Below are 19,904 nucleotides of genomic sequence, written 5' to 3'. Positions count from 1 at the left end.
GTGTTGTTGTGAGGAATCAAAAATTAAAATGTCCCGAGATTTTAATGGCTGTAATCTGTATCGTAACCAAGAAACATAGTTTCTATTAAGATATTTTGTATTAAAGAAATAGAGAGTAGCCTAAGCAGTAGATTGATAAATCTAAGTGTAGCCTATTGTAGGGCTTTCGCCAGAAAATCTAACTATTACTGTATGGCCACAAATAGGCTACAAACTTTTTCTTCTATTATAACGTAACATGAAGGTTGTTATAACCGCTCCAGAGTGCATCATGCAGTTGAATCCCAATAATGTTTAATATTCGCATTACACGCATAACCGATGAGAAAAAGGATTTTGTTCTAAAAGAAATTTACGGTACACAAAATTGTTTTCTAAAATTTGTTCCGGGATTCAGGTCTAGTATCAAGTGAAATCAATAAACTTGAAAAATTGTGGTTCGAGAACAGAAAGATTGTTTTCTAATTTTTTTCTTTGCCGTGGTTTAAAAGCAACTGTGAATATCACTGAGACTCAAATAGCTAGGCTACAAAAGTAAAGCTGAATGATGAAAGAAACCTTCCAACAAAAGATTGTTATTGGGACGTCTCAGGCAAAACATCAAGCAAACTCTGCGTAAGTCGGATTGGAAAGACGTTTTCAATGGCATGAGGGTTAAAACCGGGCACAAAGAGTTGGGTGATGACATTTAAAAATACAGAAATTAGGCTAAAGTCAAGCTCAAAAATATAACTAGAGATAACTATAAAATGTTTTGTCGATAAGTGTTTTTGAGCAAACTGCAAAACTTTTTTCCTACTGCATGCTAAGATAAAAAATTCTGGGGCTACCCTATCTAAAAATTTGATTGCTCAATCTTGCTGTCAAACAGCTAATGCTGGTTTTACAGCGACAACTATACATCGTAAATGCTCAACAACTTTTTTTCTGTGATGATGTTTATGAAGAACTTGGTTTACAAGTGGTATAACAAAATAAAGTTCTGTGAAATAGGCAGGTTGCTCTTTTATTGTTTAAGCTACAGTACCTAAACCATTTTTTTTTGCTTTTTTTTAGCAAAACATAATGAAAAGCTAATCAAAAAATAAAGAGCCCAAAATGTAGATACCAAACTCATGTTCAGCAAACAAACGTTTCGAAAACTATACTGTCTTCATCTTCAGTGGTATAAATATAAACATTTATACCACTGAAGATGAAGACAGTATAGTTTTCAAGTTTGAGTTTGGTATCTAGATTTTAGGCTCTTTATTTTTTGATTAGATTAACCAGGTGTTCCAACCATTTTGCTCCTAAGAATGAAAAGCCTTTTTGTCATGCTATTGTAAATGCCTGGTCTTAATTTAAACGCGCCTAATTTGTAGTCAGCGTTTCTTTATACAGTAATCGCAAACAACTCAAGGGAGTTGTGCCCACTACGAGATCCAGTCAGTGCCGGATTAACCAAGTGCGGGGCCTGTAGCAGATTGATTTGATGTACAGATAATACCCGGAAAGTAATTGAATATTTTATAGATTTGATCTACATTCTACAACAACAAAAAAATAACAAAAGTCTAATGTTATGTTTTACTTGCAAGGAGAAATATAAAACTTCAACAATATTATTCAAAGGTCTTTTCGACGCATTTTGATCTCTGCAAATTTGGAAATTATTTCAGATGAGTTCAGTGACTTCAGAATGTCATTTTCAATATTCAAAAGAGTTACATAGTGTAGCCGCTCTTGCCCTATCGTGTTTCGCAGATAGTTTTTAATCAACTTCAATTTTGAAAATGATCTTAGTTACCATCCCACATAGATAAATGCGCAACAAATTGTCAATGTTAGGAAACATGGTGTCAATATTGTTTTCTTTAATCAAAGTGAAGAGGAGCAATAATCAATAGCAATGTGCTTTACGAATTCTGAAAACTGAGGTAGGCCTAGTTCATCTTTCAATCCGTCTTCCAAATCCTGGGAATATGCTTCTAAAAGTCTGTTAGCACTTTCTTGGATCTGCGCAGGTGTTAGGTCATGCAGATTTCGCAAAAAACTAAACCGTGTGTTCAATTGGGTGCATGCCTTGCGACGTTGCTCCAGCGCAGATTGTAAGCTGTCCAATACTGTAAGGAAAACTTCCACCCGGAATCTGTCTTTAGGTGATTGATTATCCATTGCATCTGAAACTGAACGGCCGTTGCCTACATCCTCATTGCGCCTTAGATTTCGGACAATTCTTCTTGTGCATGTTGGTCGGTAATGCGGCACTTCAGTCAGCTTCTGAGCCTCTGACTCAAACTTAGCGAATTGTTCTCTTAAAGTCTGTAGAGATCCTGCCAAAGAGGCACACAATGCTGAAGCAATGTTGAGATTTTGCTGCTTTGCTTGAAAAGAGGCTTGAGTTGCTTGGAAGCAATTGGGTAAGCTATTCCAAAAAACCACTAAGATTCCAACTTTGAGCAACTCCATTTTCTCGAGGAGTCCATTTGCCTGCTATCGACATCCTGCCTTTTGCACTTGGTCATTTGCAAGTTTCTCCAGTTTCCTCCTTTATGAAAGGAAAATGCTCTTTAATAACCTTAATGGCATCAGCTCTGGCGGACCATCGTGTTGCAGAGAGCCTTTTTAGCACTCCACCACCAGAGCACTCCAGAACGGACCACCGGTGTGTTGAAGCAGCAAAGAATACATAGATATTTTCAACGAAGTCAAAGAACTGAACTGTTTCTGGGCACGATTGTGCAGCACATAAACTAAAAAAATTCAACGAATGAGCATAGTATGGAACATATTCTGCAACAGCACCAATTTTTTTTTTAACAAGTGCCTATAGCCTACTCCGTTATATTTCCCGCTTATGTTCGACGCGTTATCATAACTCTGTCCACGGCAATCGGCAAGATTGATACCCTTCTCACTGGTGTACAGTACCAGGCTGTCGAAAATCTGCTGAGCAGTAGCCTAGCCTATGGCCCTCCATTGGCAGAAATGCCAGAAACCTTTCCACAGGCCCTGTAGGCTTGACATATCTTACCGTGAAGTAATGTACGGAGGGGAAGAACAAGTGTGAGTAATGTCCGGGGTTGAATCTAGTGATATGGAAAAGTATTTAGCTTCTTTCAGTTCACTAACAATTATATCTTCAGCTGCTTTTCCCATTATGTTGACTACCTCTTCGCAAAAGTAGGAAGTGTGCCCTTTTCCACGATTCGCATGCATCTTGATGTGTTGGCACAAAAATGGATCTACAGTTGCAATAAGCTCTAACAGTCCCAAATAGTTTCCGTTGTTAGGAGACCCTACTGTTTCATCTGTTCCTCTGAAGACCAACCCTCTTTCACACAAGAACTTTATGACATTTATAATCCCCTCCAGTAGGGAACCCAAAGGACAAGACGTTGGAACTAGTAATTTAATCCTACAATTATAATGTTCTCCTATGCCATTCCAGTTTGCAAGCCAAAAATTACTTGCCATGTTCGACATTTTTTTGCCAAAAAAAAATGTTTTGCTCGTCAAGCGCGGGGTCTTGTGAAGCGCGGGGCCCGTAGCAGCTGCTACATCTGCTACTATAGTTAATCCGGCGCTGGATCCAGTAGTCTTAAACTATAAGTCACTGACCCCAGGTTTCCGAAATTGAAACCTATGAGCAAACAGCCTTCCTGCTGGCACCACATGTATTTTTTGAAACAATACAAGATCAGTTCAGATGTGGAATTCTGAATAAATTTACCATAGTAACCTACAATGTCACTGCCCCATTTTGCAAATCACAGCATTTTCAATATAAGAAAGGTTTAATACCAACATAAAATGATAAATTATTATACTTCGGTAAATAAATGCAAATATCAGATGTACAGTAGTAGAATATGGTAGGCCAAGGTCTATAGCACAAAAGCCTATCACATATGCCCGATATAGAAGGAATTGCAAAATAGCGCACAGTCCTCGAACTACAATATATAAATCCAAATAAAAACATAAACACTACGTCCTTGCTAGATTGTGTAAACTTGCAAGAAAAAATCAGCTTAGTTATCATTGCATAACTCATAGAGAAAAACACAGCGACTTAAACCGCGACCATTCAACACCGAGCTCAGTGCTCAACTTTCAAGAAAACCTTTTAACTTTTCAATTTTCCAGACTCCAGTCACACAAAGTAGCCACACACCCCTTGATCTCTTACACCACCAGGGTTGACACAACATTGAAATTGCGATGAGCGATGAAAAACCAAAGCTCAAGTAGCCTAGCACGTTAGGAACAAGCTCGTTCGCAAAGAACAAGTGCTTGCAAGATAATCCTATAAATTCGATGAGCAGTTTGGTGGTGAATACCAGTTTGTGAAGTGCGTAAAACGAGTTGTAGAACCATTTCAAAAAAAAAGATAAGACTAAAGTTTTTCAGATGTCAAATTACCATAAAAACTTTTGAGCAAGACTGAACATTAAAAAAAATTAACCATTGCTGCTTGTCAATTACTAAAAAAGTCTATACACACAGTGCAATAAACGAATAACTCATTTTTGATAAAATTAGTACACATTGCGAATTTCACGACGTTGTTAGACCCATGACTTCGATTTAAGTTATTTTCTTTATCTGAACGGTTTTTTAGCAGTGGACTGGTAATCTCTTCTTGCGTTGATCTTTTTGCTCCTTTTCTTCTGCGAAGGAGCAGTGTTTGGCCTGGATGATTGGCTGGAATAACATCTCTGATATTCGCTCAACCATTCAGAAGAATCCGTTACTTTTTTCTGTAAAACATATCTTTTTTAATATGCCTGAATGCTCCAATTTCATCTCACCCACGTTCCTCATTAAAGCAAATGTTTGCAAATGCTGAAGACTATATACAAAACATAAAAGTTTCGATAAAATCTTGCTGCTACTTACAGAATGCGCGGGAGCTGATAATGCGGACTGAGCTCGACGTTCAAGCTTTTGTTTGTGTTTTACTTTTTCCAAGCTGGTGTGGGCTAAGCGCTTCAACACTCCTGGGTAAACCTGACAATGTGAAAAAACAAAGCTGAATGAAACATGAATCACGGTTTGAGCAGGAGCAGTGCGACGGTCAGATCAAGAAGATCTGGTTCTACTGTGGAGAATGCGTTTGAGCAACGAATTTCAAAGGCAGCTCTCCATTTACAGGCATGTACATTTACATGGATGAAGATATACAAACAGAAAATGAAATTTTAATGGAAAACATAAATTTTTCTGTGTCAATCTCTGAGACCGAGGCCGACCTGACCAAACGTTTTTTTCTTTTTTTGCAAGGTTTGAGTAAATATAAAATTAACTAAATGTTAAGCGTTAGGGTTAAGCGACTAAGCGTAAAGGGTTATTCACTGCAACTTACAGAATTTTTTGATGCCAAAACATTGAAAGTTTTCTTTCGGCCAGTTTCAACTTGTTTGTCTGCCCATCCGTAACTGAGGAAGGGTGGTCGTTCTTTCATCTTCTCCTTCATCTCACTTTTCTTGGATAAATTGTTTGATTTCAAGTCACATTCTTCTGCTACGTCAGGTTTGTTTTCATCCGCTGGAAAGCGTGATCACGTGAGAATTACAATAAAGTTCGAATTCAAAATCAAAATAATAATAAACGTAAACAAGACTTTAATCAATTAACTGGAAATCACTAAATCTGATCTTCTTGTTCATCTTTCGGCATGGTTCGAATCAGTGGCCTACAGATAAGAAAACTTAGAGGTATATACTAAAAATAAAAAACGAAACATAAGAGCTACATTTGTGTAACCATGAAAGTTAGAAGCCAAATGAAATACCAAGCTGTGTTGCAATTAACAAACACATGATGCCAAACATTCTGACAAGCTCTTGAATTTGCAAGTAATTGTCTTAATACACATTCCTGATGCACATTGAACAACAGTAATAATGCATGGATCTTTAATAATCATCATTGATAGGAAAATACATTAACATAACTTATAAAGGGGTCCACGTCTTTTAGGCGCTGGTCTAATAGGCGCGCACACTGTGGCGTCTGGATATTTAGGTGCGGAGCACTGTGGCGCCCGGTCATTTAGGTGCTATTCCTAGTAAAGTCTGTAGATTGTATCAGCTTGGCAGGTAGGGGCGTAGGACAATGCTTTTCACACAAAATATTATATTGAACAGGAAAAAAATTTGTTTTGTTAATGCGTGTGCGTTGTTGGTCATGGCTTCAGTGAGTGAAGTTGCTGAGTGGCAGCGCTGAGCAATAGTGTATTCAGGTAGGCTATTTTTCAACATAAATGCTTTTCTTGACTAGGTCAATAGTAAACCAGTGCTTGTTTGTTAAATGACTTTCAAAATGTTTAAAAGCGCACAACTTTGATTAATTAATGCTATAGTGTGTACAAACTTGAGATGTCCAAAGCGGTTAAGCTATAGCCTGAAAAACTGTAGCCTACATTAAAAACTATTAGATAGATTTTCCTATTAGTTTACATGTAATGTTTTAGTTTACATGTAATAAAATTTTAACCACCCGCTTCAATATAGGCCACGGTGTGATTAGTGTAGTTATTATTTGACTCTTTCGCAAGCACCGAGGTCAAGACGTTTAATTTAAATAGTATATACCAGACATTTTTCACACAAATCTGTTGTATTTACGCCGTAAAAACATCTCATGTGATCGACATAGACGCTCAATCTTGACATCAAATGAAAGCATCTTCAGCTATCCGAAGATGCAAAGCTTTGCAATAAAATTTAAAACATTCAATGTACATCTAGCAACTTTCCACACGGTATTTTTTCTAATTTCTAAAAAAATTAAAAATTGGCAGAAAAGTGTAGCCTACTTCATTATAATCCTTACTACCCAAGCATGATACAATAATATGAAAATATATGTAGTTTAATCGAATGCCAAAACAATTCTGCACATGAGAAAAATTTTATCTGCCATCATTTACATTTTTTTTGCTTGAAATAGGCTACCTTTCAACCTTGGACGTAGGGATACTTCCTTGGTCATCATGGCAAAAATCCCAAGACGTGTGTATACGTCCGTGGTCGCGAAAGAGTTAACTAAAAATGAACTCAATAATGTTCGGAAGCTTGAATGATTTATTGATAAAGCTTTCACCAACGCAAACCTGGACTAACAACAAATAAAACAGTAATAAATCAATAAAACAACAATATATGTTTCTGTTCAATATAACATTTTGTGTGAAAAGCATTGCCGGTTTAAGCAGCTTCACTCACGGAAGTCAGGATATAATTTTCTGGCAAGCTGATACAATCTACAGACTTTACTAAGAATAGCACCTAAATGACCGGGCGCCACAGTGCTCCGCACCTAAATATCCAGACGCCACAGTGTGCGCGCCTATTAGACCAGCGCCTAACTGTCAGCGCCTAAAAGACTTGCTCCCTTATAAAGCTTGCATGATTGGTCTGTAATTGACATCCATGAAACTCATTTGATAATTTTACCTTCTTCTCCACACTGAGGTAATGGAGATGTATTTAATTGGCAACTTTGATTGTCTTCTTGAGAACATTCTTCAACCATGTTTTCACATGGTTTGTTTTCTTCTTTCACAATCCTGAACATATTTTGACATGTCAAGCAATTGTGTTTTTTGCTAAAACTTCTACATGGTTTTGCAATTAAATTTTTACTTATTCAGAGCAAGATATTTTCATATGCTAATAGCCCCATGGGTAAACACATTCCATCCAGACTCCATTCTTTAATAACTTTTGATATGGACATTCTATAAGATGTTTGTTCTTGAAGAAATGAAATAACCTGTTTAAAGTTAGAACATGACATTCTACTGTGACGTTTGCGCACACTACTGCCACCGTCTCCTAGTCCCAAGCAAATAGGCATGATTGCTCAATCATCAACTCATACGGCCAACAATTCTATATATGATACTAAGTGATTTGAACAAAGCAGACTGTACCTAATTTGAGTGATAATTTACAGTGTTGTTGATCGAGTGCTTGGTAAAAAATAAACATATATGATGAAGTCCATAAAAATGTAAAATATATTATAAATAGGAAGCATTGATGGAAACTTTTATGGTGAAATTTATGCCATTTTTACCTTTGCTGATAGAATATTTCAAATTTAAAAAAATCTTGTTACAAACTAATAATAACTTAAATGGATATATACAATTATACATTACTAACTTCATATTTTAGAGTAGGCTATTGAATTTAGATAAGTACCAGTATTGTAAGTTTAGATTTATCAGTGGGCATGCATCAAATTCTCGAAAGTTCTAATAAAGTTTATATTATATGGCTTGTATTAAAACAAGATTGGAAAAATTAATTAAAAAATTTGCAGAAAATATTCAAATTAAAAAAAATCTGATATAGCTACATGGGGAATAGGGATGTCATTACTTTTAAAAATCTGTTAAACATCGCATAACTCTCATACATAGAACTTTTCAGAGACATTTGATAAGTTAGTATAGAAAAATACAAAGCATAACCTATCTTTTTTTCTTTCTTTTTTCATTTGGGCAACATTTGCATAACCTATCCGCCCCGATAGCTCAGTTGGTTAGCGCGTGACTTCTGGAACGAAGAAGCATCAAGATCAAGCGCCGCTGGTTCGACTCTCGGGGTGAGCGCTTGAGCAACGCACGTTAAGGACTGCTCTCCATTCAGCGGCATTTAATGGATGGAATAATTCCCCGGCAACAAGACTTCAACAATCGGAAACTTCACTCTGTCAATCTCGGTGACCGGGCCTGCGTCAGTGATTCAAAGCCTCTACAAGTATGCGAAACTGCCAGGATTAAGCTCTTCAAGAAGCTTTCCCAGTCCGAGGATAAAGATTCAATCAATCAATCAATCTATCATAACTGAATTGAAATTGTACAAAGAAAGGAACACAAAAACATTCCTTATACACTATAGGCTATATATAATTATACCCAGCAACTTCAGAGCAATTAGAATCTTTATCACAACTGTCCACAACCATTGCATCAGAATCCCACTGCAAAAATGTGTGAAAGTTTTCTTTTTTTCTTCTATTTACTATATATGATCTTTGTTCTTCATAAATTGTTAGAAACTTTTCCTTATCAGGTGATGAATAGCATTGTTGATATTCAGATTTTTGGCAATGCAATTTCATAATAATAGTTAGATAATTTTTACTAATGTAACATCCAAAACCTGATAAAAAGACAAAATAAAATTGATTAAACTTTTTAAGCAACTGCAAAAAACTGGCCACTCAGCTATTCCTTTTTTCTAAACAAATCTTTAACCAAATCAAAATTCATTTAGTTTCAAAAAATTAGTAGTAAAAACTAAACTAAGTACCGTACTAAACAAATATCTCCAGTATGATAGTTCAATTGAACCTCTGTTTCATACTGGTAGTAGTTGGAGCACAACATAGATTAAAGCACAACATAAAACAAGGTTCTACGCAATGGAATAGCCAGCCCAAAATTTTGAGGGGGGCCACATATTTTGACTTTAAGCAGTTAGTAATAATTTAGTGTGCATGTTAAAAGATAAGTTTATTACAGCTTTCATCGTCATAAAATATACTTTTTCAAACCTTTTTTATCTAAACTTTATTTTTTTAAAGATAAACTAAAAATTTTTTTATTTATTGCCGTCAAAGACTTTAATAAAGCACACACAAGTCTAAGTCAGAGAACATTACATCGCTGAGCATAGCTTAACCATGCTTTGACTCATTTTTTGCGGCAAAAAGTCCTCTCAGCCTCAACAGTTGTCGTGGGTAACGCCATAATGACTTGGATTACAAATGCCATCCAATTGTACTTGTTTAGGTGTTTCTGAGTGAACTGCAGTATTAAAAACTAATATACGTAACGAGCTAGCTAAACGTTTGAAATTCAAAATTGCATAGGACTTCTAAATCTTAACCAAGCTACAGTAAAACTGACAAGAAATCAAAACAATATTTTTTCAATGACAAAAATTACGGGTTAGGCTAGTCAAGTAGTAAAACTACTGGTACCCATAGGTGTTGATTTTTTCTTAGAAGAGAGAAATTCTGGGTGGGCGAGAGTTTTCAAACAGTTTTCATTGAATGTGTATTTTCGCAAATTGTAACGAACACTTCGTAAGTGTCATGAAAACAGGGTGGACGAAACATATTTTGCCCACCCTCGTTTCACGGTAGAGGCATTCCATTATAATTCAACAAATTTAAGAAAGAAATGTAACCACTAGGTTTCAAAAGGTGTTGGTTTTGATATATTTTGTTGTGTTCAAAATTTGAACTTGGGCAAAAAAAAAATTTTGAAAATTGGACAAGTGGTTTTTGAGATATCGCGTTTTGAAATTTTGTTGCCGTCACTAGGTGGCGCTGTTGATGTTCCCAATGTTTTTTGATTTTAGGGTTATACTTGGGGTAGAAAGTTGGTTGAAGTGTCTATTCCACCATTTTTCATAATGCAGAATTCAAAAATGGTCTCAATTTTAGTCTAAAAGCATTAGCTAAGGAGTTATGGGGCATTTAAAAAAATTTGGGGGACCAAATGCCAACCCTCAAATTGTCATGTGGGTAACGAGATATCCCGAAAAAAAATTCTGTTCTTGAAAGTTTCTTGCATATACATCATGATAGTATAATATTTTTTTATGAGACTTTTGTCCTTTTTGCACAATGCAACCTTATATCAAAGATCTATTAATGCAATATTTGAATGATGCTTGCTTATGACGTCACAATAAAAAATTACAGATTTCCCCAAAAAACTTTTTTTCATTGTTAAAATTGCTCGGGAAAACAATTAATTTGACTGCAATTTTGAAACAAGGGCTGGTTTTCCTGAGCAATTTTCACTATGAAAAAAGTTTTTTGGGAAAATCTGTAATTTGTTATTGTGACATCATAAGCATGCATTATTCAAATATTGCATTAATAGATCATATAACTTCTCATGCAAGTCTTTGCTAAAAGGTTGCATTGTGCAAAAAGGACAAAAGTCTCATAAATAAACAGTATATTATCATGAAGTATACGCAAGAAACTTTAAAGAACAAAAAAAAATTTTGGGATATCTTGTTACCCACATGACAATTTGGGGGTTGGCATTTGGTCCCCCAATTTTTTTTAAATGCCACACAACTCTTTAGCTAATTCTTGTAGACTAAAATTGACATCATTTTTGAATTCTGCCTCATGAAAAATGGTGGAATAGACACTTCAACCGACTTTCTACCTCAAATATAACCCTAAAATCAAAAAACATTGGGAACATCAACAGCGCCACCTAGTGACAGCCGCAAAACTTTAGAACGCGATATCTCGAAAACCGCTTGTCCAATTTTCAAAATTTTTTTTTTGCCGAGATGCATTTTTCGCACACTATGACATATGCTTTAGTCATCAAAATTGAAGACTTAGTGGTTATTTGGATTTGTTGAATTATAATGGAATACCTCGGTAGGGACCCACCTGGCCCACCCTATTTCGACGCCTATGCTGGTACCTATAGATGACCTGCGATGTAGGTTATTGAACAGGCAGGGAATGGGATGGAATGGAAGACAGATTTAGGGATGGAAGATGGAAAATATCAAGGATGGAAAGATGGGATGGAAGACAATCTTTGATGGGATGGAAGACAATCTTTCATCATTCCATCCGAATTTCATCATTAACTTTCTAATACTTTATTAAGACATGCAAAATATTACGTTGCTTGCTGACATAATTCGATTTTCGGTTCGTATTAAACCAGTGGTTCTCAAACTTTTTTTTGTTGCGACGCCTCTGGAAAAGTTTTCTGGACTTGCGACGCACCAGCAAATAAAAGTTAATGAGGAACTATGAGGTTTGTTGATACTGTTAATGATACTGTTAACGGTTAATGAGGTTTGTTGATACAACAACAAAAAGCAATGCATATTATTTAATGTGACGTGTGGGCTTGTTTGTTTTTACAAAGTTCATTAAATCTTGGGAGAATTTTTGAAATTGCCACCCGCATTTTTCTTTCAGTGTTTATTGGTGATCGAAATTTGCTTTTTATCACCGCCAAGGCAGAAAATCCTACTTCATATAAATATGACGTGACATATGGGATAATAATTCGTAGTGCTTTCTTCACCAAAGCTGGATAATCGCCATTCATTGTAATCCAGAAATTTGCCGGATTTCCTGAATTAAACATCCTTTTCAGGGAATTGTCACAAGAAAGGTCAATGTAGGCTTCTTTTTCTTGTGCAGTAAAAGACAGTGGAGTAGGTTGGACGAAAGGATCACGAATCCATTCGTAGTTTGATAAATTTTTCGGGAAGTATTTTGCAAATTTCGACTCGAGCTTGGACAAATGTTGCCCAAATATGCTTCACAAATTTGAAGGCAGCGTCATACTTTTCTTTTCAAGCAAATTGGACAAGAAAGTGAAGCATCGAAAGCTTCCAGACAGGTTTGCTATATCTTCCTTCCACAATAGCAGCTTTTTAACGAATGCTGCAATTTTATCTGAAATGTCATTTTTATTCGGCCCTTGCATAGAAATGTTCAGTTTGGCGAAGATATCACACAAGTAAAGTAAGCCAATTTCAATAAGAAATTGTTCTGAGCTAAACGATCTGCAAGTGGATTATTTTCTTGCTGCAAAAAAGCCTGAAGTTCATCCACCAATTCGTAGAAGCCTTCAAGGAACTTTCTAAGCGAAAGCCACTTGGATGAAAATTAAAAGAGCAAACTCCGATGCGCTGCATTCATTTCTCCACAAAGTTTTTTGAAAACTCTTGACTTCAGTGGGCGTGTTTTAATGAAGTTAACAACTTTGATGACAACTGAAACTGCTAATCAAAGGATTAACCCCATCTTTATAAGATAAACTGAATTCAGCTACGAAACGAAACTCTTCTGCGACGCCCTTGGAAAATTGAAACGACGCACCAGGGCGTCGCGACGCACAGTTTGAGAACTACTGTATTAAACCAACGGGACTGTTGCCTGATGCGTATTTGTCAAACCTACTGTCGTTAGACAGAATTGACCAATCAGAAAGCAATAAACGATTCACACTTCTCCCAAGACGAGGAAACTTCTTGACGTTTGACAGCACTCCATCATACGACACTTGTGTTCTATGTTTGGAGATTCTCGTGGGTTTCGTTTCGAGAAGGCAGTTAAACAAAATAGATTTTTGTACATTTCGAAACAAAAATCTACAATGGCAAAGTTGATAGAAAACAGAAGGAAACAAAAATGTCTCAAAAGTAAACGTTTGAAAGTATTTGCAACCTGAACAAAAGTAATGTTGTTTCTCAAGTATTTTCGTTATATACTTTTTATCTTCTCCAACGTAGACTACTACGGTACTGGTCTGTACTACTATAATACAGTTTTTTTAACTTTGCTATGTGCTGTTTCTTTCTGTATTTATAGAATCAATCTACGCTTCTAGTTCTAACACCAAACGGTAGGTCGTCATCGTCGTGTGAGCCTCTGGGGCCGAGGGTCTATCCTTTTACCACCCCAGATTCACGATGTTCCTGGACTACACTGGAAGGCTACTATAGAGCAGCCAGTCTTTGGTTTCATCATCCATGACACGCAGACCTTCCACTCCGTTAGGTGGCTTGAAGATGGAGCAGTCATTGATGATGTGGTCTGCGGTCTGTTCCTCGGCACCACATTCACAGGAGGAGGAAGAGGCCATTCCCCATTGGTGCATGGTTGAGCGGAAAAGCCCGACGCCCGTACGGAGACGGCGCACCCTTGCCTGTTTTGGTAGTGCTAGACCGATGGGGCGTGTGTCGGCGTCGGGGATGAACGAATAGAGTCTGGTGGCGGTTGACTTCCATTCAGAACTCCATTTATGGTCCGCCCAAGCAGCCGCAGAGATGTCTTGTACATCAGCTTCGATAAGAAGTTGAGCGGCTGGCACGAATGGGTGTCTTGATTTCAGTCGACGGGGGTGCTCGTTTGGGAGAGCAGAGATCTTGTGGTGGAGAAGGTGGTTAGGCTCCAGTGCCCGTCGACCGAGGGACAGAGTGGCTTCTTCGCGACGAAGCTCAGCGGGTTGGATGCCAGCGAGAATGGGGAGATTGTCCAATGGTGTGGGACGCAGGCATCCGGTCACTGTGCGCAGGGCGCTGTTTATGGCAGTGTCGATGTTATGGCAGTGAGCACTGCGGCACCAAACAGGTGCACAGTACTCTGCTGAACAGTAGACAAGGGCTAAGGCTGCTATACGCAAAGTGTCAGCCCTCACCCCCTAGCTAGAGCCTGTCAGGTGCTTGAGTAGCGCAGCGCGGGATGTGAGTTTCTTGCGCAGTGACGTCAAATGGTGGCGGTATGTGAGCGATCTGTCCAGTGTCACCCCAAGATATCTTGGTTCGGGGCAGAAGGACAGAGATTTTCCGTTGTTCTGGACGTGTAGCTCACGATCAGCTCCCCGATTATGAAGGTGGAAAGCTGCTGCCACAGTTTTGGTTTCGCTGAGTTTCAGTCACCAGTTCTGGAGATAGGCTGAGAGAGTTTTCATGTCCTGGCTCAAGGTGTCTTCTAAATTTTCCCACGACTTTGCGAAGTGGAGAATTGCCAGGTCGTCCGCATAAGCATATCTTGCGGAGACCGTAGTTGGCAGGTCGTGGGTGTAGATGTTGAAAAGAAGTGGAGCCAGGACCGATCCCTGTGGGACGCCGTTTTTCAGGCGTCTCAGTCTGCTTCGCCGTGAGCTACCGGTGGTGAGGGTGAAGCTTCGGTTCCTGACAAGTTCCATAATCATATGAACCATATGTTGGTCAGAAAGCAGGCGAAGCAGCTTGCAAGTAAGGCCGCGATGCCATACGGTGTCATAGGCAGCTGTGAGATCTAGAAAAACAGCGCCGACCTTCTTTTTTGCCTCAAAGCAATCCTCGATGTCTTGGGTTAAGAGTGTGACCTGATCTACGGTGGATTTTCCGCGCCGAAACCCAGCTTGCTCTTTTGGAAGGAGCGGGTCGATGATTGGGTTGACGCGTGCGTAGATCAGTCTTTCGAGGATCTTGAAAAGAACACAGAGGAGGGATATTGGACGATAACTCCTTGGGTCCTCTGGTGGCTTGTGAGGCTTAGGGATCGCAACTACTAAAACTCTTCTCCAGATTTTTTGGATTGTGAGGTGGTGCAGACAGGAAGAGAGGAATCTACGTAACCAGGACTTTAGGGCATGGCCAGCATGGAGCACAAGCTCAGGGCAGATCTTATCGGGCCCTGGAGACTTGTGTGGTTTCACTAGGCGGAGGGCGGTGGCGAATTCCTCTGGGGTGAAGTCTCCAGAGATTGCTTCCTCTTGTGGTGTTTCCATTCGCCAAAGGGCAGATACTTCCTTGGCAACAAGACGGGATGCCTTGCGATCCTTTGTCTTGTAGACCCCGTTTTGCACTAGCTGGGAAGCGATGGCATTAGCACTTAGCAGAAACGGGGCACTGACGAGGAGAGTTTGCTGAGCGCCCAGTGAGGTTGTTGACGATGCTCCATGCTTTGCGACTTGAGTGTGAGAAGTCGATAGTTTGGACAGCTTCGTTCCATCGCTCAAGCTTCTTTGTGTCCAGCCGCTCAAGTAGTCTGGTGGCGGCGGTGTTAGAAGCAGCGCCACTTGTGGCGCTTAAGTAGGAGCGATAGAGAGCTTCACACTCAGAGTCCCAGCATGGTGTATAGCTGGTTCGATGGCCACGTGGTATTGTGGCCTTTGCCGCAGTTATTATGGCATTGCAGAAGTCTTGGTATGCCTCGTCTGCGTTGCATGTTTCAGGCGATGGTAACTTTGCAGCAGACTCATTGGTCAGGAGGCTGTATTGATTCCAATCGGCTTTTTTGAAGTTCCATCGCTTCACCGGTGAACTCGGGACAGGAGCCACAAGTTTTGGGGCGATGACGAGGGACGGCCGGTGTTGGGACCGCCGGAACTTCTCAAGCACACGTCTGTTTGGAAGAGAGCTGTCGACACTCGCGAAGGCCAAGTCAGGGTTTGTCCCTGTTCCCCAGCGGCCGGAGTGGAAACTGGCTGGTTCCTTTGGGTGGAATAGGAGGGCAAGATGGTTTGTAGAGGCCCAGTCAGCCAGCAATTCTCCGTCGCTGCTTGTGTTGTTGTAGCCCCAGTCGATGTGCTGGCAGTTGAAGTCGCCAGCGTAGAGACTGGGAGAGGGGAACGTTGGAAGGGATGATGGCAACATTCGCAAGGGTGGGGGCTTGTAGATGTTGACAATGTTGTAGTCTGAAATACATATGCACACCCACTCAATCTCGGCATCAGTTGGAGATTGGTCGACAAACGTCCACTTCAGGCTCTCATGCACAAACGTGGCAATGCCGTGCTTCCTGCTTAAGGTAGACCCGGCTGGCGGCTAGCGTGTAGTTGGGAATAGCTAGCCTATCTGCAGAAGTGCAGTGGGTCTCCTGGAGGAGGATGACGAGTGCCCGGTTGGTATGGGCAAGCTGCTCCACAACTTTGGTCTTGCTTGTTGTGTAGCCTTCTATGTTGAGCTGCAGAATGGTGGGGCGTCTGAACTTATCAATTGCCCCTTGCAGCTGTGCCATCCGGATGGAAGCTCTTTGTTGACAAATTTCGTTTCTCATCTGGTTGAAGGCAGATGGTACTCACAGGATGGGGCACGAGAAGCCATTTGTCGTCCACGGTAGGTAATCCTTAGGAACATACTGCTGTTAAATTTTTAGCTTAAATTTAGCTTATGGTTTTTAGGTTTATTTGTGGCATATTCAACGCGGAGATCACAAAATGTGAAGATGGAAGAGATTTCTGAGATGGAATGGAAGATTTCTAAGATGGAATGGAGATGGAACGGAAGAAAATCTCAGGATGGAAGATGGAAAAAAACGTCTTCCATTCCATACCCTGTGAACAGCAGGGACGTGCAGTCAGGGGAGGCAGGTGAGGCACTGCCTCACCTGCCAACATCTGGCAAAGCAAAATTTATATCAAAGATAATATGGTTATCACAGAATAAATATTATTTGTTAAAAAGTAGTAAATATTGCACGTTTTTAGGTGCTTTAATTTGTGTGAATTGCTGTAGTCGTGCCACCTTTCCCCCAAATTTTACGTTTCTACACCCAAACTGTGCTTTAATTTTTTCTGTTTCTGTGGCGATATTCATATCGAGCGTTCACATGGTCAAAATCGTTGAAATACGCGAGGAGAGGCAACGCCAAGCTGTGCCTCACTTCAGATCAGAAAACTTCCATACACTGCATTATGTGTGCCTTTTTTTTTCGCAAAGTCGCCCAGAAATCTTCATGAACGATTTAGCTACGATTTGAGGCACGTCTTAAATGTGACGTCACAGGTATGAAACCTTTTTCGTCACGCTGAAATGCCCGCATAGTACGTGGTATGTGACTTCTTGCAGTGTAAAGGATTGTTTCTTATAAAATTTAACTAAAAAATTGAGGAAGATTTAGTATCGAATCTGAGAGATTTTTAAAAAATAAACTTTCAATCCAAAGTTGAAGTCATAAATAAAGGAAGACCAGTTCTAAAATTATAAGGTTTGCATCAGACGACTGAACAAAAAAAAATAACTTGCAACTAAAGAGATTGCTACTCAAAAAAGAAGTGGCTGTGTGGCTATGCTTTAAAAATTGTCTTTTCTGCTTTCCCTGTCTCTTGTTTTCAATATCTAGTCATAATATTAGGACCAAAGAAGGGTCTATACAACAAAGTCACAAATGTTTTAGTCCAAAAGGATAAGCACATGGATTTTATTTTTAATAAATGTGAAAGCATGCTGCTAATTTTTTTGATTAGTATGATACCATTTTTGTTGTTAAAATTTTTTATTGTATATAGGGGAAAGTGGGGCTTTAACGATCACAGGGCTATAACGTTCATTTATTTTATTTTATATTTCCGCCCCATTAAAATTATGTGACACCTAAAAACATCTTACACATTTTTTCCTATTGTATTAAACATCATTATAAAGCATGTTGAGCTACCAATTACTCACCACCAACCACTCTGTGCTTCCTTGATTCTACATATACAATATTTTTAAGAAAAAACGGCTCGCAAAACTTTTCATGTGCTATTTTTATTTACAATTTTTTATACAATTTTGTTTGAATATTATAATTGTTTGTATATGTATGGTAGAGTAACTGTACCAAATACATATCAAAGCAAAATTATTGACTGAGATTATCTCTGTTATGAATTATAGTGTATTAAAGTTTATTGTTTCAATATTGTACTACAGGGGCTTTAGCGATCACTTTGAATTATGGTTCGTTTTTACCAAAAAGGGAAATGTAAGGGTAGAAAAAGTGGATTTAATGTAAATATGAGAAGAAATTACAGTAAAGGAACATTACATGGAAAAAGGCTTGAAATGGCAATGGAAGCATGCCATAGTGGTAGCATAAGAAATGCAGCAAAAATGTATGATGTTCCATACTCAGTGCTACAAAGCAGAGTAAAGAATAAGTTGAAACAGGAAAATCCAGGACACCCTACAGCATTAACAGCAGAAGAAGAAGCTGAGATTGAAGAATGCATTTTAGTGTTATCAGATTGGGGGTATGGACTCACACAACTTGAGACATGTCAAGTAGTTGGCTCCTATGTTGCAGAATTATCCAACAAAACAGACAGAATTACGCCTTTCAAGGGAGGAGTGCCAGGGCAGCAAAGGTTTCAAGGTTTCATGAGGAGACATCCAGCTATAAGCAAAAGGAAAGGAGAGCAGTTATCAAAGGCACGAGTGCGCAACCTGTCGACTGCTGTTGATGCACCCATCATGCACCCAGTAAATTATTATTGAACATTTTAATGTAACAAACAAACACTAGTCCTCTGGTCTGACTATGTTCAATTGTTCAATGGTGTGGATATTATTTAGGTGGGCACATTGTGTTGATAAAGTCACATGTTCTACACAATACTGTTGCAACTTTAGTTCGATTATCGCACATTTTTTTAAAAACATAATAGTGATCGTTAAAGCCCCAGTTCATAGGGGCTATACCAATCACCAAAAAGATTTTTAAAAACCATTGTAACAAGCCTGTTTAACTACTGGGGCTATAATGATCATTGAAAACATTTTAAAAAAGGTTGTCCTGATCTCACACAAAATTTTTTTTTAGCCTGAGACCTATACATTTCTTGATATTGAAGAAAACACGAGAGCATGATCGTTAAAGCCCCACTTTCCCCTAAGTCACTTGAAAAAATTAGTGCCTCACCATCTAGGAACCTCACCGCACGTTACTGGTGAACAGGTGTAGGCCTAATGAAGACCAACTTAATGACTGACCATCTGCTTGCTCGTACATGCTACACATTTAATCATTGACAGTAAAAATGTTAGAAATTTAGGGGGGCATGGCCCCTTTGGCTACGCCTATGGTTGTACACATAGAGTATACCCCTTTAGCATTAACAACAGTAGGCTAAGTTCCTTTCCCTAAGCCACCTTTGCTACATTAATCTTCATCTTTTCTTTATGGGGTACGGTACCGGTACTACACTATAAACTAGCAATGAGCAAAGTTTTAGAGGTAAGCTACCGTATTCCTAGATCTTCAAATTGAGAATCAATCAATCATTTTATTTTTCGTCATTAACGCATCCGAGATGAAAAAGATACTAAGTACAAAAATTGATATAGACCTACCAGCACGTTAATGAACGGGAAAAGGTGGCAAAACCTTGCAAACTGACTAGTAACAGTTAAGATGAATCAATTTATTACTATTTAAGCAAAGTTTTCGTGTTACGTGCTTTTGTACGCGATTATCAAAGGCGGAAAAGGCATGCTAAATATTAGTCTCTTCTCTTTCTTGCAAGTTTAAATTTTAATACTCAAACGTTCAGAACTCAAAGCAAACAAACGTAAAGTTAAGCAAGAAAAAATGACTGTAAAATAACAGCTTTTTGTACATGTTAATAATCTTAAATG

At 38.8% G+C, this 19,904-nt stretch overlaps 1 protein-coding gene across 1 annotated transcript; it reads right to left on the bottom strand.

Annotated features, from left to right (window-relative positions):
- Positions 1 to 3,743: 3,743 nt before the first annotated feature.
- LOC145776427 (centriole, cilia and spindle-associated protein-like) lies at positions 3,744 to 9,158 on the bottom strand. The gene is made up of 5 exons (XM_082587817.1): positions 8,918 to 9,158; positions 7,446 to 7,558; positions 5,351 to 5,532; positions 4,885 to 4,995; positions 3,744 to 4,745 (listed from the first exon to the last, which is right to left on the bottom strand). The coding sequence occupies exons 1-5, from the start codon at positions 9,121 to 9,123 to the stop codon at positions 4,587 to 4,589; spliced, it is 771 nt and encodes a 256-aa protein (XP_082443943.1). The 5' UTR covers positions 9,124 to 9,158; the 3' UTR covers positions 3,744 to 4,586.
- Between the last annotated feature and the right edge of the window lie 10,746 nt (positions 9,159 to 19,904).

Source organism: Aplidium turbinatum, chromosome 1 (assembly GCF_918807975.1).
Source record: "Aplidium turbinatum chromosome 1, kaAplTurb1.1, whole genome shotgun sequence".
Taxonomy (NCBI): Eukaryota; Metazoa; Chordata; class Ascidiacea; order Aplousobranchia; family Polyclinidae; genus Aplidium; species Aplidium turbinatum.
Note: the sequence above shows the minus strand (reverse complement) of the source record. Positions and strands in the feature narration are given on the sequence as shown.

Excerpts from the sequence above, each read along its gene's own strand:
- LOC145776427 (XM_082587817.1), bottom strand. The coding sequence starts at position 9,123 with ATGAAATTGCATTGCCAAAAATCTGAATATCAACAATGCTATTCATCA. Across the intron at positions 7,559-8,917 it reads AATTGCTCTGAAGTTGCTGG|GATTGTGAAAGAAGAAAACA; the intron begins GTATAATTATAT and ends AAATATGTTCAG. Across the intron at positions 4,746-4,884 it reads TATCAGCTCCCGCGCATTCT|AAAAAAGTAACGGATTCTTC; the intron begins GTAAGTAGCAGC and ends TATGTTTTACAG.